At 39.5% G+C, this 18,889-nt stretch overlaps 1 protein-coding gene across 8 annotated transcripts in view; it reads left to right on the forward strand.

Annotated features, from left to right (window-relative positions):
- Positions 1-449: 449 nt before the first annotated feature.
- Positions 450-18,889, forward strand: part of KCTD15 (potassium channel tetramerization domain containing 15) — a 59,458-nt gene continuing 41,018 nt past the window's right edge. Inside the window, exons 1-4 of one of the 8 annotated variants that reach the window (XM_024195891.3) lie at positions 450-542; positions 1,030-1,162; positions 3,135-3,318; positions 7,720-7,895. In XM_024195891.3, the coding sequence (XP_024051659.1) occupies positions 3,298-3,318; positions 7,720-7,895 (197 nt within the window). In that variant the 5' untranslated portion in view covers positions 450-542; positions 1,030-1,162; positions 3,135-3,297. Of the gene's footprint in view, positions 543-817; positions 1,163-1,252; positions 1,731-1,857; positions 2,137-3,134; positions 3,319-3,931; positions 4,039-6,095; positions 6,128-7,719; positions 7,896-18,889 lie in introns of those variants that run through there. The other 7 variants (XM_024195894.3, XM_024195889.3, XM_024195888.3 and 4 more) reach the window with 7 other exon arrangements.

The following is an 18,889-nucleotide window of genomic DNA, read 5'->3' on the forward strand; positions in this document are numbered from 1 at the left end:
TAATCTGTATTAAATCATATAAATAAATTAAAGGAGACAGATTTTTAAAAAAAGTTTATTCCAGGACGAATATTATAAATATATATATTTGGTGTAAGGCTGACCCAGTAGGCAACTCTCATGAAATCCATATGCCACATTGGCCACCTGCCACTAATAATATTAATAATAAATACATTCAACCACACGCACAAATGTTAAAAGTTTATTCAAGGTAAACATCATTGTGTGGGAGAGGGGGGGTCGTACGGGTGGGGGGAGGGCGAGCATGCAGGTTTCCCTCGAGATCAATATCCCAGATTGAGTTAGCTGCAAAAAAAATAAATAAATGCAGGGAACCAAATCAATCTGCTTTTGTTAAAAGTTTCTGGAGGATTTTGCTCTGCGGGTTGGAGGGAGGGGGCTGGGGGTGAGGTTCCAAAGGGGGAGGCACAGCGACGGGAAGCAGCAGCCCCGGCTGCTGTTGTGGCCAAGCCAGCGGAGCGCCTGTGGAGCTGCCTGTCTGCCTGGGAAATCTTCATGGCAGACATCTCCATCTAGCCGTGCGCTATAATTGAAATGGCGCTTTTGGCCAGGGGCGGCCTGCCAGGGCGCTTTCTGCAATAGCACAATGCATGTCGATAGACGTCATTTGGTTTTAATGGCCTACAGGAAATTTGGCGTTTACAATGCGAGACATTAGCAAAGGGTGAAAAGGGAGCGAGGGGAGGGAAAACGGAGGGGAGGGGGGAAGGGAATAATTGCAAACCCCTCTCCCCAAAAATACCCCCGATCTGCATTTTGATTGCTGTAGGGTTTTTTTGTGGTGTGTGTGTGTGGTTAACTTGATCTAGTTTATCAACAAGTGCAGAGTGGGTGCTACCCTAATTGTAACAGAGGAGTCAAGAGATGTGAGAAACGTGCCCTGTGTTACTTATTTGGGAGCTGAAAATTTATGCCTAGTTGAAAATGCCTGGGGAAATATTACATCAGACCAAATGACAATGATTAAAATCAGCTTTCCCCCCCCTTCCTCCTTCTTCTTTTCAGTAAGTCTATTGAAGGACGTGACAGTGGCCTGATATTCCACAACATTAAACCGTTATCCCCCCAGCCAAGGAAGGAGAGGAGCTGGCAACCCAAACCGTTAGCAAAAGGATTCTGCAGCCAAGGAGAGAGGGGGGTTAGTTTGGGGAGGGGGGTGGGAAGCAGGAGAAGGGGGGGTTGGGATTTGCCATCTGATTTTGTATTATTTTTATTATTAATTTTATTTGTAAAGGTATTTTTTTTAATCTGGAGATCTCCAGCAAAAGGAGGGAAAAATATCCAATTTTCATCGCAAAATTAGCTAGGGCGAGAGCAAAGGGCTGAGCTAATTGTAGCCTAATCCTCTGCCCTGGAGGCGTTTGCAAAGCCCTGAGCAAGAATTCGCCTTTTTTCCTCCTCTTCTCCCTTCCCTCTGTTATTTAGAGACGGGATTATTGCCTTTCTTCTCATAACAGCCTCGGCAGTTTCATTTTAAGGGGTTTTTTTTCCCTCTCCACACACACACACACACAAAATAAACAGAAGAAGCATTAAAAAAGAGAGAGGGAGAGAGAGAGAAGAAGCAGCTTTAAAAATAATAATAATCACAGCAGGATCTAAGGAACAAAGATAGTAATAAAAGCAAAAAACAAACCCATCAACACACAAACCCAACAGAGCCCAAAGCAAAAGGGGGGTTTGCAGATCTCTCTTCTGTGTTCAAGGTAAGGAAAGCTGCTCTGACTGCTGCTCCTGTCTCTCTCCCTGCATGGACTGGGGAGTGCGCATTGCATTGCATGGCTTTTTTTTTTTTTTGGAAAGTGCCTCTTCTTGAAACTAACTCAGATCTTGGCTCTGGAGAAGAGACAGAGGGTTTTTTTTAAAGCTACAGGATCCATTTTCATCCACCCTCCTTTGATAGCGCTGGTGCTCTGTGTGTGTGTGTGCATGCATGTGTGTATGGTTTGTTTCCTTCTTCTAAAGCATGGCCAGTGTTGCTGGAGCCCCGCTGCCCGGGGTTCCTAGGCTGCTGCTGCCGCCCTAGCCCCAGCACTGAAGAAGGCAAAGGATCCGGGGGCAAAGCCGCAGTGCGGAGGAGGCAGAGCTAATTGGGTCCCGGGCTTTTGAATGGTACACAAGGAGCACTGGCAACAATTGCACTTTCCAAAAGGGCAGCTGCAATAGGCAGCAGCCGCTGCCACCGCGTTGTAGGGCTGGGAGGGGGAAGCTGGGGTTTGGGGGGTTGTTTTTCCTTGCACTGTTTGTGAAGGGAGGGGGGATGTTTGTTTGGGGGGGTGCGGGGGGTTGTTGATGGTTTGTGATTTGGTTCCCCCTTTTGCTTTCAGGGGAGACCCTCTTGGTTCTGGTGGGGACTTTGTGGGTCCGTCCTTTGGGGTTGTCTCTAGGGTGTCTAAACACAAAGGGGGAAGGCAGATGACAAAGCTTAATATGGAAAACACGGGCGGTCTGTGAATGAAACTCTGGCGCCAGTCAGAGTGGAAGGTTTGATTTGGTGTAGACTTCAAACCACTCTAGGCTATAGTTTGCATTTCTGTTCCTACATGTAATGTGGCACACTTCTGCAAAATTAATACATTAGTCTGGCCAATGTTCACCACCATTGGCTGCACATAAAATATATAGGATCGGAGGTGCAGATTTCCCCCCCTGCATTCATCTAAGGCATCTCTTTTCTTGCTATGCGAGAATAAGTAAGGGACGCCATGTTGTGCCTTTTTTTTTTTTTTTTTTTTTTTGTTGAATTTTACCTTTGGGCATTGCTGTATATATTTCTAACAAAAAAGCCAGAAGTTTAGTGGCCGGTGTGCATGGCTTACTGGTGATTTCCCTGACCATCAGCAGGGAAAGGCATTTGGGTGACGTGAAACTTACACTAAATAGATTGGAGAGTGCTAGGAATGGGGGGAGGAGAGTGGGGAAAAGAATTTTTTTTAAACGAGAGCTCAACAAGCTAACCGCTCCCAAAAAGTTTCTGACTTAATCCACTTGCTAGCAAATGTCCAGGGTTTTCTGAAGCAGTGTTAAGGTGTGTGCAAATGTTTTATGGACTTTATTTTGTAACCCATTGGCCAAGGTTTTAAAATAACCTGATCACTTCTTTGTCTTAGGTTGGTTTCACAAAATAAACAATCGGCTCAAAGTCGCCTAAGAGGCAGATTCTGGATATTATCATGTTTACGTGTTTATAGAGACAAAGGTAATGCCAAGTCTCTTTAATTTTGACCCTCTGGCTGGGCTGAATCCTACCTCCCTGGAAATACAGACAGTGCCATGAAGCCACGAGAGTGCAAGGTTAAGTTCTTTAGCTGGTTATTCTCCAAAGTGCTTGAAATGGGGTGTCGGGGGGCTGAAACGGTGGTTTTACTTTTAGTGCTATAATAGATCTGCTGTTAAAGAAAGAAAGGTCTCTGGGGGGAAAAAGCTTCAACGAGAATCCAATAAAGGAACCAGTCAGAGAACAGATGTTGGTGCTGATCTCATTAAAGACGAGTCAGTGGTCCTGCAGCAGACTGGACTTTGTGCCTTTGATGCACACACAGCTAGCTGGCTGCATATGGGTTGAAAGATGCCCCCTTTCAACATCTTATAGAGAGAGCTGTTTCATGGCAAGTCCTTAAACCTGCAGTTTTCATTTCATGTCTTAAATGTGCATGAAGGAATTAAACTGCACGAGTGAATAACAGCATTAGTTTCAATTAATTTTTATCCTGGCAACAATAAACTTTAGAAACAAAGCACTTTTACATCCTTAATTAGTCTTGGTTCCCATCTGTAGTCTTTTAAGTGTCTGTTCCTTGATTTAACTTTGTCCCTCCTTCAGAGCTGCTTTCTTTTTAATTCTTTCCCCTTTTTTTCTTGTTATCCCTTCCAGACTGTTTCTTGTTTCTCTTCTGCAACCTTTCACCTCCCTTGTCCCTATCTCTCTGCCTTGCTCTGTGCAGTTTATTTCTACTGTATTTTCCCAACATCAACAGCAGTATTGGTTACCATGGCCCCAAGCTATGTGCAGAGGTGGGGAAGCTTCATTCGCCCAAAAGTTCTTACACTTTTGAAGTCTTTCTGTTAGTAGGATCTGAAATGTATCATCTAGAGTGTGTATTAAATGAACAGTATTCCTGTAGGCTTCAGAGGAAGAAAGGCAACACCCTGGAAAATTCTGCAGTCTTTCAGCATTCTCGGCCCTAGGGTGATAGCCCTGGGCATGGAGCTGAATGGAGCTCTTACAGCTGCCTTCTGTTTACCTTTTATGGTTAAAATAACAGCTTAGCAAAGAAGCAACTTCATGGAGAAACGATTCAGTGAAATCATCTCAAGCTGTAGCAGCATAGCTAGTTTAATCACCCCTAGAGAGCTGAACAACTGTGAGCACAATGGGACACAAAATCATTTTGTGTGTAAATGAGCATGGCATTGTGATTATTTCACTTTGCATGGGCAAATAGTTTTTACAAGCAGTACTTATGCAGTTAGCTTAGAAAGGCAGAAAAAGATAAGCTGGCTCTGAAAAATCTTGGTGTGTAATGTTTGGAAAACTAAATATTCAGATAATTTGGGAATCAGGCTCTATTGATTTTGCCGTTAGCAGGTTCCTGTGTTACTTATTAGAGCAGGGTTATTGCTTGTGCCACTAGTAGTGATGTTATACCCTTTTGTAGGCAACTAAAGAACATGGATTATTTTACATGGTTTAAAAATGAAATTTGTTAATGTTTCTTCAATATTTACCCTTAAGGTTCTAATTTTCACATCAGTATTAAAAAACACAGAATTCCACAGGATAAATACTTTTAAGATCCAGCTCTGTGGATAAAATAAATATATTACTTGATATGGTGAATTTTAGCAGCAGTTTATATTGAGAAATACATGTAAGAAGAGAGTCAATAAAAACTAGGATTAAGGAATCAGGAATATTTATTTTTAGGATTAATGGAAGTGCTTTTTACACCGTTTAGATAGTGTTTAAGACCTATGCTCTTTGTTGATTAACTAATACAAAAATCATTGGCTATTGCAACTTTATTAAACATTTGGGTTATTTTATAATATTAATCTTCTCTAACTAAACAAACCTGTATTTCAGTTCTCCTTCTGATTCCCTCCCCCAAAATAAAAGCCTGAAACCCCTCAATAAGTATGAAAATCCATACAAGACTGTGAACTATTTTAGTTTTCCAGTGATTTTCTATAATTAAGTGTTTTTTCAATGCATACTGTAGCTGAGTGATGCCAAAAGCAGAGGATTGTTCAAAAAGTCCCTCCAGTGAATAGTATAAATTAAATATCTCTACTGTATGGGCATGGCCTCACAGAGAGTCTCAGACAGTTTGCAGATCAAGGCATTTGCTGATGTACTAACATTAAACAAAATCGTAAGACAGTAGCAGTGTTTAAATATGCACAAATAGATTCAGATCACTTGATCTTTAGCTTTCTGTGCATATTTTAAAATTGGAGTCTGTATTTCAAGACAAACGGTTAAATGTAAGACTTATTTAAAGAGAACTACAAGTTCTTTGATTTCATTTAGAAATTGTAGGGGTCCAGATGAGCCCTAATTAGGCATATTTTTTGTAAAACTCCATGAGGTGTATTTCCAAGGCAGGTCTGTATCCTGCAAGGTCTATACCTTTATCATTAGTGATAATAGTTAGGGTTAGAACAAAGCCAGAGTTGACATTCAGCTTGTAGCTACTGACCCTTACATTTAAGTGAAGGAGTACAGAATGAACATGAGCTTGCAGTGCTCTTTGGTAGGAACACATCCTTGTCTGTGTTGGTAGACAGATATAGCATCCACAACTAGAGAACAGACTGCTAAAGTACTACGTTGTTTTAAAAAATTAGTAGTTTTATTTGTGATGTGACATATTTCCTAAAGATTGCCCACAACAGGACCTTGTGGGAAAGAAGAAAGCAACAACTTTAGTCATTAAAGGATTCAGTCATTTTCCTTGAAGGTGGTGCTACAGTAAAAATGTTAATGCCAATTTCACATCGACTGACACAGAAGTTCTAGGACAGTGTTGCTATTTTGTTCGCATTCAGTGCAGATGTCCATTCTGCATTTGAAGAGAAAAGGATGTGGATTCATAATGGGGTGATGTATTTCTGTACTGGAGTAGTTTAAAATTGTTATGAACGAAACTAGATGAATAGACTAGTCGTTTGGTTTTCTTTTAAAGGTGTCGAGATACATTATATTTTCAGTCCCTTTCCATATATTTTGGTAACCATGTTTTTAAGGAATCTTGTCAATTATATGTTCACTGAATGGTTTGGGCAAGCATATTGTGCAAAATATTTATTGTTAAAAGAAAGGAGGGACCAGTTTTAGGATTCTTAGAAATGTCACCAAACTAACCTGGAAGAATTTGACATTCACTTTGTAATACTGCATATAAAGCGTCTATCAGATGTTAGGAAGAGCCTAGACGTTTGGTAGCTTGACTGCAAAACAAAATACCAGGAAAATTAGATTCTATTCAGAAATGTTTTTAACTATAATATTTTGCATATGTTGTTCTACACATATGTGACAGAAAGGATGGGGAATTTTATAAAACTTCCAAAAGCTTGAACAATTTTTCCATCTGTCATATATGTTTTCATTATTATTTTATTTGATTTTATTCAGTTGTGTAAGACACACTGGTGTCTGATAGAACTTCCGAAAGCTTGAGCAGTTTTTCCATTTGTCATGTATGTTACCTATAATTTTTTATTTAACTTAAATCAGTTGTGTAAGACACATGTTGGTATCTGGGAGAGAATCAGTTATCATCCTTTTCTTATAGTACCTGAAGAGTTTTTGGATATATATATATATATTTGCCCTAGCAGTCCCTTCCACATCAAACAGGGTTTTTGAAAGTCTTTTAAATATTTGTTTTAGGTTTACAGAAGCAGAAATTCAGTGCATGACTTTGTAAATCAGCTAAAAATATTTAGACTCAATTCCATTTAATTTCAGATATTTTAAAGTAATAAATATACACACGTTCATATGTATATTTCTGATTTCTAATGCTAGATCCTATGGCATTTGTGAAAGCTTTGTGTCATGAAAACTGTGGTCATTTTATATATATTTCTGCCGTCGTTGCGTCCAGCTATTAATTTCCTTCAGTTTGAAAGATTATTAGTCCCTCATTATATCTACTATTAAGATATAATCAATAGTTATCAATTTATTTTGTAATGATTAAAAATAAAATCTATTATTTTTCATAGTTTGATGTGAAATGTACTACATGTATAAACTAAATGCCTTAGGTACTGAGGAAATCACTAATTTAGAGGTGTCTCGTTACTGAGACAAACTTGCAAAAACCCCTGAATCCCAATTCACAAATTGGTTATTCGTTTGTCAGGGGATATTTCACATCTAACACATAAGCCCGCGACCTTTAATTAGAATTTTGCAGTTTGTTTTATGCCCCTTGAGGCTGACACCTTGAAATTTTTTTTCTTGATTTCTTATTGCTAATAAGCATCTTTCTCTTCCCCTCTGGTACTTTGAAGAAAATGATGCAAATACACTTAATTACAGTGGTGGCAATAATTTGTTAGCTGAATATGTGATCAGGCAGATGCAAAAATGATCTGATTAGATCTGTGATCACACTAGAAATAAAGGTAACACACAGTTACATTTAAGAGAAACTGTTCTTTTTTGTCTTCCGTTTCCAGGAGGGAAGAAGCATGTCCCGTCTGTCTCTAACACGGTCCCCAGTTTCTCCCCTGGCAGCTCAAGGAATTCCTCTCCCAGCTCAACTCACCAAATCCAATGCTCCTGTGCACATCGATGTAGGAGGACACATGTACACCAGCAGCCTGGCTACCTTGACAAAGTATCCAGATTCCAGGTAAGACCCCAGTGTTTTCAGGCTGTGTGCCTATTTCGTTTCATTGCTTGGAAATATACATTTACCTGTGTGGAATGTGAAACATGATTTATCATATATTCAAAACTTATAAATAATTCAATCTCCAGTTTATACATTAACTTCACTAGAGTTCTATAGGAAAAAAAGACTGCAAAATATATGTAATATTTAGACAGTCTATTCATTTTCTTTCTCAACATCTTCCGCACCATACTGCTATGTTTGAAGCACCTGTTGATGTGACTGTCCTATAATATTCATCACTCTATGAATCAATTTCTTTATTTTAAAACAAACTTTTGTTAAAAAATAAACAACAGCTCGTCTTTTACATGGGTGCTCATGGATACATTTGTCAGCCAGCAGAAGCCCTATAATAGCTGCAGTTGTATTGGTTGGTAGAGTTCTTAGATGATCTGTACTCACTTATTCAACAGCAGTGACACTAGACATTCATTTTCAGCAGAATGTCCAGCACACAATGTATTTATTTGCAACTACACATCAGGTCAAAGTTGTGTATAATTATTGCATGTTACTGATACATCTGGTGTGGATTATTTAATCTGCCTAGTATTTTAAGGCAGGAGAAACTGCAGAGAGATGCATACATAAACCCTCTGCGGTGTTCATTTGGGGCCTTTTTCTGTGAGGTGTGGACCGCCATGGAAGGAGATGCACATGGGAGGTGTTTGGCTCTTTTCAGGATCGGGCCCCAGGCTGGCAGCTGAAGAATGTCAATGATTTAAGGGTTAAAAGCATATTCGTCAGAGTATCTCATAAGAGTTACTTGTTAGCTTTAGATTTGTAACTAAATCCGCCAAAATTAGTATTCTGAGATTGAAGAATAACATAGCTTGCTTATAAGAATGTGTTTATTCTGTCTAAGGGTCAAATGCCTCACATCTGAACAACAGGAAGTATGAGATGCACAGTACAAGGTGTTTGGTCACACTGGCTAAAGAAAGCAGTTTTGATCCCAAATGCAAACCAGGAATCAGGTCAGCAGTTTAGTTGTCAGAGGTTCTGCTGTCAACATGACCTGTATTTCTTCAAAGGGACAGCCTTTTCAGTATAAAGGAGCTGTATAAAGCTACATTTTTGTTCAAGTATTTTCCCCTCAGAAGAACTAGGGATTTTTGCACTGATTTGACAGTTTCCCAAGCAGTAAATGACATTTATGGGGACACCTTGAAATGCCTCTGATGTCATAAAACATATGGCTGTGATTTCAGTCCAAGGCTAGGTAGTGCACTGAAATGGTCCATGGAAAAGGAACATTAATTGAAATGCCAGTATTTTAAAATTAGGCAAAAAACAACATGATTTTTCAGGAGATCATCTATTTCAAGACTTCAGTCTAGTATTTAATTACAAGGAAGAAATCTATCCAGTGGGGAAAGATTTATAACAAAACAACAGACGGATGTTTCACAGTATAAAGAAAATACAGAGAATATGCAGCAGTTGCAGTGAAATAGCACATCTGTTTCCACATTAAAAAAAATCACTGCTGACATTTTAAAAAATATGCCCCATATCAGAGTTATTTAATAGAAACTTCAACTGTGTAACTTGCAAAATATAAATATGTTTAAAATAAATGCACAGATTTTATTTAGAGGTTTTGGCTTATAATACAGATTTGTTACTTCTGTTTGTTGAACCAACAGAAGTGTATTCCTCTTGATTTTTAAGCTGCAAGTACAAAACAGTTATTGGTCAGACACTAGTGTATTGTGTGATATTTTGTTATGTCTTGTCTTGCATTTGCATGTGCTTTATCTCTTAAGGCTTGAACTTGCAAACCCGTTCTCACTCAAGTAATCCTTGCCCATTGTTTCGGTGAATCTACTCATATGAGTAAAGGTTTGCAGGATTGGACCCTTAGATTCTAAAGTTTGAATAACATCATTCAGTCAGAAAACCAAACAGAGGGGATATGTAGTAGAGCGGTATCAGAGCACACATTTTGTATTTAAAGAGAGACAGATTCTGGTTATTTTGTTTCATTTTGCCAGTTGGGTTCCTTCAGTGTTCGAGTTGACATAAATGGTTATCCCATTCTTTACTCAGGAGGGCCTGCTTTCATTCCCATTGAATTCAATGGCAAAACTCCCAATGATTCAATGTTCTGGTTCTTGAGATAAAGTCACAAAACCTTTTGTTTTCATTGCTCTCTGGAATATTTTCCATGAGATTATAAATTGCCTTTGCAATTATTATGGATGAGAGAGGGATTCTGGGTCTTGAGCTGGTGTAGGAGAAAAGGATATGTGTTGCTGAGTGAGACAGCTGGTAATAGTGAAAAGCACTATTAGCCCACACTGCAAAGATGACATTAATGACTGGAAGTTAGCTAATGTAACGCCAATATTTAAAAAGGGCTCTAGAGGTGATCCCGGCAATTACAGACCGGTAAGTCTAACACCAGTACCGGGCAAATTAGTCAAAACAATAGTTAAGAATAAAATTGTCAGACACATAGAAAAACAAACTGTTGAACAATAGTCAACATGGTTTCTATAAAGGGAAATCGTGTCTTACTGATCTATTAGAGTTCTTTGAAGGGGTCAACAAACATGTGGACAAGGGGGATCCAGTGGACATAGTGTACTTAGATTTCCAGAAAGCCTTTGACAAGGTCCCTCACCAAAGGCTCTTAAGTAAAGTAAGTTGTCATGGGATAAAAGGGAAGATCCTTTCATGGATTGAGAACTGGTTAAAAGATCGGGAACAAAGGGTAGGAATTAATGGTAAATTCTCAGAATGGAGAGGGGTAACTAGTGGTGTTCCCCAAGGGTCAGTCCTCGGACCAATCCTATTCAACTTATTTATAAATGATCTGGAGAAAGGGGTAAACAGTGAGGTGGCAAAGTTTGCAGATGATACTAAACTGCTCAAGATAGTTAAGACCAAAGCAGACTGTGATGAACTTCAAAAAGATCTCACAAAACTAAGTGATTGGGCAACAAAATGGCAAATGAAATTTAATGTGGATAAATGTAAAGTAATGCACATTGGAAAAAATAACCCCAACTATACATACAATATGATGGGGGCTAATTTAGCTACAACAAGTCAGGAAAAAGATCTTGGAGTCATCGTGGATAGTTCTCTGAAGATGTCCGTGCAGTGCGCTGCGCAGAGGTGGTCAAAAAAGCAAACAGGATGTTAGGGATCATTAAAAAGGGGATAGAGAATAAGACTGAGAATATATTATTGCCCTTATATAAATCGATGGTACGCCCACATCTCGAATACTGCGTACAGATGTGGTCTCCTCATCTTAAAAAAGATATACTGGCACTAGAAAAGGTTCAGAAAAGGGCAACTAAAATGATTAGGGGTTTGGAACGGGTCCCATATGAGGAGAGATTAAAGAGGCTAGGACTCTTCAGCTTGGAAAAGAGGAGACTAAGGGGGGATATGATAGAGGTATATAAAATCATGAGTGATGTGGAGGAAGTGGATAAGGAAAAGTTATTTACTTATTTCCATAATACAAGAACTAGGGGTCACCAAATGAAATTAATAGGCAGCAGGTTTAAAACAAATACAAGGAAGTTCTTCTTCACGCAGCGCACAGTCAACTTGTGGAACTCCTTACCTGAGGAGGTTGTGAAGGCTAAGACTATAACAGCCTTTAAAAGAGAACTGGATAAATTCATGGTGGTTAAGTCCATTCATGGCTATTAGCCAGGATGGGTAAGGAATGGTGTCCCTAGCCTCTGTTTGTCAGAGGATGGAGATGGATGGCAGGAGAGAGATTACTTGATCATTGCCTGTTGGTCCACTCCCTCTGGGGCACCTGGCATTGGCCACTGTCGGTAGACAGGATACTGGGCTAGATGGACCTTTGGTCTGACCTGGTACGGCCGTTCTTATGTTCTTATGTGTGGCCACAGATGGAGGCACAGCTATATTCACACATGCAGAGCTTTTTGGTTTATTTATACAAGGTATTAAATGCTTTTCAGTTTGGCTATCAACATTTCATAAGAGCTTCAAGTATTGTAGATTAATCAAATTTTATAGGCCCTGGTTCAACAAAGCACTTAAATGTGTGCTTAAATACTTTGCCGAATAGGGGTGGATATCATATGTTTTGCTGACTCTTTGATACAGTTGCAGAAAATAAAGTTTCAGCACCCTAAAAATTAAAGTGTAGGGGATAATTTTCCTGGGTTTTTGCATTACATGCTTTATTTGCTTTTGTATGCTCTGAAATCCTAAATATACTTTTAGCTTATCATTTACATTATAAACACACACACACACACCTCATGCTAATGGAAAATGGAAAAATCATTCTGTCATATTTATTCCTCAGTTGTACTTATAATAGGCCTGATCCTGCAAGGTCCTGAACATTTTCAATTTGCATTGACTTCACTGGCAGTTGAGCATTCTCAACACCTTGCAAGATCAGGCCTAACAAGAACAACTGTCGGCATGGTAAGTTCCTGCCTATACCTGCTTTTCAGTCACCCTTCTGGTATGAGATAAATTACACCTGACAGCAGACAGTGTGATACATTTCTCATTGTAATTTGGTAGAATTGACTGTGCTCAGCCCACTCATGGCTTTGCTGTGTTCTGCCATTCATAAGTTATGTGTTTCAGCTGTAATTCATGAAAATAAAGGACCTGGTTCTGCAACCATGACTCATGTGAGTAGTCAGTGATTTGAGCTAGTGAATGATTTGAAGTCAGTGGGCCAAATTCTGCACTCAGTTATCCCAGCGTAATTTCAGAGTGACTCTGTTAAAGTCTTTGTTGCATATATCAGCACAACTAAGAGGAGAATTTGCTCCAATGAGTGAATTTTCATGAGTAAAGAATGCAAGATCAGGCCCAAAAGGTGTTAGTCACATCATTTGCTGTAAACTTTCATAGGCTACATGATGCACTCCCTGCAAGGGAACTTATTTAGCTCTGTTATAGAAACCAACTCCTCCACAGTGAGGTTTAACGCACATGTGCCATGACCCGTTCATCTGTACCAGGTATGTGATTTGAAGAAGCAAAAGAAGCAGCAGCATTTAATAGTGTGACAAATGGGATACTAATTAAATGGCCACTGTAAATCTGCATTTCTCATTATGGTACAATATATTTTTTCCAACCGACAGAAACAATATATAAACAAATATGTTGGCCTTTCAAAGGATAAAGGCAAAGATACTATCTCACCTATCGTATCTCTCTCAAAGATATATGCCAGCATTCCAAAAAAATAAGGAACAGATATACTTATATGACAGTTATGTGTAAAATTATCTCTGTGTTTCCATTATTAACCTGTTTTAATGGAGAGTTACAATTTAGGGGCATGATCCTGTATTCCTTGTCCCCCAAAAAACATAATTGAAATTATTAAGAGTTTTGGATGTGCAAGGAGATTCACATTCTACCTTGGCTGGATCTGTATACTGAGTGTCTCACATTAATTTTATTCCATTCATTTATGTTTAATAAAGTCTTAACACTGATAGTTTTAAGTTACAGGCATGCAAAAGAAAGACACTCTTATGCACTCCCACAGTCCATGTCGCATATTTAAATAAAACAGTCAAAGAAAACAGACAAGTTACTAATATTTGCCAGCCAGCTCCTCTAGAAATTTCATTCATGTTTTCACCCAGACTACCTCTAATGCAGCCCTCTCACACATTGACACTTGAACACAGATTTCCATGACAGACTGCGAAAGCTGTGAAGGCTCTAGCATGTACATAAAGTGAATTGAAAATTATACATATTTATTTATCTAATAGGATGGGATAGCTTTTAAAAAAGAAAAGGCCCTTATTGTACAACTATTATTATACGTAATGTTCAATCACATGCACACTGTGTACAGAAAAAAGCTGCCAAAGCCCTGACTTTAATGAGAGCAGGATTAGATCCCAAGTCCATATTTACTAGAATTAGTCAAAATCTCAAAGTTTTACTGTTTTTTTTTTCAGTGGAAATTTGAATTTCAATTTTTTTTTTTAAAAGGACACGTTTTTCCAGAAATGTTTTGTCCTATGTTCTGACTAAATCTAATATTTATCTGGTAGGATGGGAGTGCACTCTTTATTAGTTTATTCTTCTGTACCAGCTAAATACATTTCCCAGAAACATCCTTAGATAACTAATATTTGTTGTATATCCTTCCATTAAATATATGTTTTGTTCTTTTATATTAAATACGTTAAAAAAACTCCTAGGTTTCAGTAATATTCGTCTTGTGGCACAAATGAAGAAACATCTGGAAATTTTAATTTAAAGCTGAGTTACTGAAAATTTGCATGCCAGTGTAAGTGGGAACAGTGGTAGCCCTCTCTTCTTACCTAAAGCCCTTTGTGCTTCTTTCCCCCATAGCCACATAAGCTAAGAAGGGAGTGCTAGCTTCAGTTTTGAATGTCTTGGTTTTTCACTGGCTTTGTCCCAATCAGTGTCATCTAGATGTGTTGTGGGATATATTCTTTTACAGATTTTTCACATTTGAGAATATCTCACATTTCTGCGTATACACAAACAAGTTAGTGTCACATTGTTATGATTTATTTGCTAATCTCATGTCACGTTTGGACATTATTGCCGTGTTAACTGAAAATGGAAATTATATGCAATTAGCAAAACACTGAAGCATCCTGGACATATGCAAGTGGGCTGAACTTCACCCCTTCCCACACAAGCTCAAGGCTTTAGTCAGGGAACTAAATGGGGTGGGGATGGAATTCCCATGAACAGTCTGTGAGGCTAATACTCAAACCTATAGGCTAGAATAACATCTGCTACCCCTTTGTGCCCTCTGAGCAGTAGTTCTGAGCCATTGGAACATCATGGTTATAGATACTATGTTCCTTTCCTGGCTATTCCACACTCCCTCCACACCAGTCTACTTGTGGGTCAGTGTACCTGCACGGTATGCATGTAGTATTTTGTTCCTCCTTGGAGCTCACACCTCTCCCCCAGGCAGACCCATTAAGAGGTTTAAACAGAGTAAAGAACTTTAGGCAGACCGTCCAAACCACTGTGAATTTCACCTTTAGTGAGTTTTCCCATTTTAGTCAGTGATAAAGCTCTCCTTGACCTCAGAGGAGCTCTAAGAATTGGGCTTTTACTCTGTACGGATACATATCATAGTATATTATCCAACATGCAAACATTTTACGAGTTTGATCCATATGCCTACAAAACTCCATAATGGGCATTTTGTTTTTGCATGGACTGCAGGACAAGGTTACTTATTTTTAATACACATTATGAACTTAAAACTTATGAACGTTAAAGCTCAAACCCAGAGGATATTTTTAGGTGAATTTCCACTTTGCAGTTACTTTCCTCTCTTACATCAGTTTTCCTCAGCTGATTAATTTCCAGCAGAATCCAGTTAAAACGCTGATAAAGAGGTAGGAACCACACTTTTACAAACATTCAGCAGAGCAGGAGGCAAGAATATGGAATAAAGATTGCACACTTACAAATTAGGTTACATTTTTGGGTGGCAGAGAAATTCAGGATTTACTCTGAAAGGCAAGTTTCCACTGACTTGCCTACTTCCCCTTATTACAAGAAAACATAGGGAGTTCTGCTCTTTCAGGCAAGCTTGTGACGAGAGCAGTTAAAAGTGTACAAAGTTTTTGTTCACAGTTTGATGTCCGTGCACCTAGTTTTCTGTTGGATTAACATTAGAATTTTCACTGTTATGGAAGGAACGTGCTATTTCATTCACACACATTTAGGACTAAATCCTTTGACTCTGACTTTGTTATTACTTGGGCGAAAGTCCCATTGGCTTCCAGGGGAATTCTGTCAGGTACAGTTATGCAGGACAAAGGCCAATTTAGGGTCATATGGTGCTTGCCCCCCACAAAAAGTCTGCATAAAACCATAGAAAAGGAAGGTTGCATTTAACAGTGATTAAGAGTTGGCGAGAGGGGAAAGGAATTCTCACTCCCAACCTGGTGGCTTGAGGCAGCGTGGCTGCATCCTGGCAGTTGCCCTGTTGCTGCTGCTACAGTCATGGGAAGAATGAGGGGAAAGGTGCCTGATTCCAGAAGCTAGGACATCTGAATTCTGTTGGTGGGTTTCTGACGCAAGTAATTTAACTTAATCCAGTCATTTAGCTTCTCTGTGCCTCTGTTTCCCCATATATAAAATAATGTTTTCCAGGAGCGTTGTGAGGTTTAATTTTCTCATGTCAATGCTTTGTGATCCTCATATGAAAGGAGCTGTATATGTGCAGAATATTATTCAATATGATCATACACAGTCAGGGCTCCACACACCCTTACAATTTAGGGGCAGATGCTGAGGTGTAATGGATTTAGTAAGCATTTCCTTGCCATTCCTCCAAACGTGCCTCTAATGCTGCTACATGGCTAGCGCGGAGCTCTGCAGAGCACAAGAAGTGCAGAAATGCACTGTGTGATCTCTCCATGGTGATGAGGACATGATTTGGCCTCTGTGAAAAGAAAACAGTGACACTGACACAATTACAGCTTGGAACAGTTGTTTTACACTCCCTCTCACTTTCTTGCAATAAGGGGCAAAATCCTCAAGCCAGCACCTAGCCTGAGTAGCTGGGCTGGGCACTGGGACAATGCGGAGGGGAAGGAATCTTCGTCCTTTATCCCAGGAAGCTACTCTGCTGAGGCTGTAGTGGTCCCCCAGTCTTAATGCCGTGCTTCTGTGAGATGGGGAGAATAGGAGGATCTGTGTAAGAGTGGATTCTTCAGACCTGGATCTGCCCTGCCCTGATGGCATGCAGGGAGCCCATGCGGAGCTGTGTGCTATGCAAAACGTGTTTCCCCCCTGCATGGCCCCTCCGTACACAGCCGAACCTGCTGCGAGGGGACTTTTGCCAGCCTCCGAGATGAGAATTTACCCCATGGGAGTGCAACTCATATCAACTGGATCCCAGCGCTGGAGCTTTGTTCATGAGTGAATTACAGGCATGATGTTTACTCAGAGCATTTAATGGAATTTGCAAGGAAAAAGTTACTTATCTGGTCTCTGCTAATCATGTTCCCCCAAATTAACATTTATCCAAGCCTAGGTTACTTGGAGATCATTGGCATAAATGGGTGTCATGTTATTTGAGGGTGGGGTGGAAAACAAGCTAATAACGGTGAGGCATCGATAGCAGTGATCAAGCTTATCTGATTTCTGAACATAAAATTGTATCTATATTGCGATTCATGGGCTGCTCTAAAAATAGAATTTGAGAAGCTTAAACATTCATGTAAGTTTATTTGCCAGTTCAACTTGAACAGTATATTGGGAAGGACAATCTAGGTGGTTTTCTGATTATGCAGAGCTCCTTTAGTCATAAGAAGCATTCCTAGACAGATCTGCCTGACATGACCAATGGTCACTCAGTAAAGAGCTCTACCTCACACAACCTTTGGGAGCAGTTATGGGGTAATACTTTTGCAAGGATCAGCGCTGAGCAGTATCTCCAGCATATTAGGTGCAGATATCAGCTAGCCTTGTCTTCTTTGTCCAACTACTCTATTTTTATTTTCCCTGAACAGACAACTTGATTGTGGTTAAGTGCAATGCAAATGTCTCTCTGTCCATCTCTTTTATAATTCCCTTGCAGTGCTGCCTGTGTAAAAAATGTGTCATTACCAGCAGGCTCTTGGTTCCAGACAGAGCTCTGGAAAGCATTGTTAGAGCTTCCAGACAACGGAAGTAAAGGGATCCAACTCATGGTGCCATCCTGACTTGTTACCGATTCTGATGTTGTAAAATACCTGTTAGTTGGACCAGTTCTTTGTCCTTCAGGGAATTATACTGATTTTCCTCATTCCTTCTCTGGCTCCCTCTACCCAGGATGCCCGTCTTACCCTTTCACAGTGGCACCAGCTGCACAGAATAAAGATGCAGTAGTTTACATAGCACTGCAAGTGGAGCATGAATAGCATCAGCATGAGCAGAATAGTTTGAGAAAATTCTCCCACGGGATGCTATAGAAGCAACTGTTTCTAGCTTTCATGTGCAGGTAGAGGTTGTTTTCATGTTGATGAACAGTGTAAAGTATTCTGTCTGTGATCATTGTTACACAGTTACAATGGCTTTATACTCAAAACAAAGGGGATTCTCCTTTATTGATGTTTCTCTTTTAATGCTGTGCATCCAGCACACTCCACATCCCATGTGGAGGAGTTATGTAACAATGAAGCTACAGTGGCATTCCATTGGAAATCATATCCTGAGGTCATAGTCAACTACTGTAAAATTGCAGTAAAGTGGTGCTACCTCTTGATATTTGGACTTTAAATGTATTTCACTGCCATTTGTCCACACAAGTCAAGTTTTGATTTATACAGACCCTATTATGGCACGCAGGCAAAGTCTACTTAGAGTAATATTTCATTAACTCCTTAGAATGTTTGTAAAATACACTCTCTGGACTATGAAGATGAGGGGTATGTTTTGTAAGGAGCATAATATGAAATGAATTTGTCTCTAGGCCTCGCTTAATTATTTTAATGATCCCACTGGTGATTACTATAGGTGTCTTTCTGTGTATATATATTGTGACCTACATGCATGTGTTCATTTATGAAAGCTAAGATTTAAAAAGCTATTGGGCCGTATTCATTCATAAAGTAACTCTACTGAAGTAAATGGAGGTAAGCCAGGAATGAATTTGGTCCATTGGGCCAAATCTTGGTCCCACTGAAGTCAATGGGAGTTTTGCCATTGTCTCTGGACTGTCATAGGACTCTCTGTTGCTTTTTTCAGTGGGACCAGGATTTGTCCCATTTATTTAAAAAAATTTCCTGCAAAATATATTGGGCCAATTTCAACCTTACTGTAACTTGTTGACTCAGTGGAGTTACACCAGGGGGGGTTATGTCCCATTATTCTGTGTAGAAGAAAATAAACAGAACTTGGAAATTAGATTAAGGTGCTGCTTTTGGCTCCAGCGGTTGTCACAACGAAAGTTTTAGGTGTGCGGCCAAAAG

Source organism: Terrapene carolina, unplaced genomic scaffold (assembly GCF_002925995.2).
Source record: "Terrapene carolina triunguis isolate 2854851 unplaced genomic scaffold, T_m_triunguis-2.0 Scaffold130, whole genome shotgun sequence".
NCBI classification, from domain to species: domain Eukaryota; kingdom Metazoa; phylum Chordata; order Testudines; family Emydidae; genus Terrapene; species Terrapene triunguis.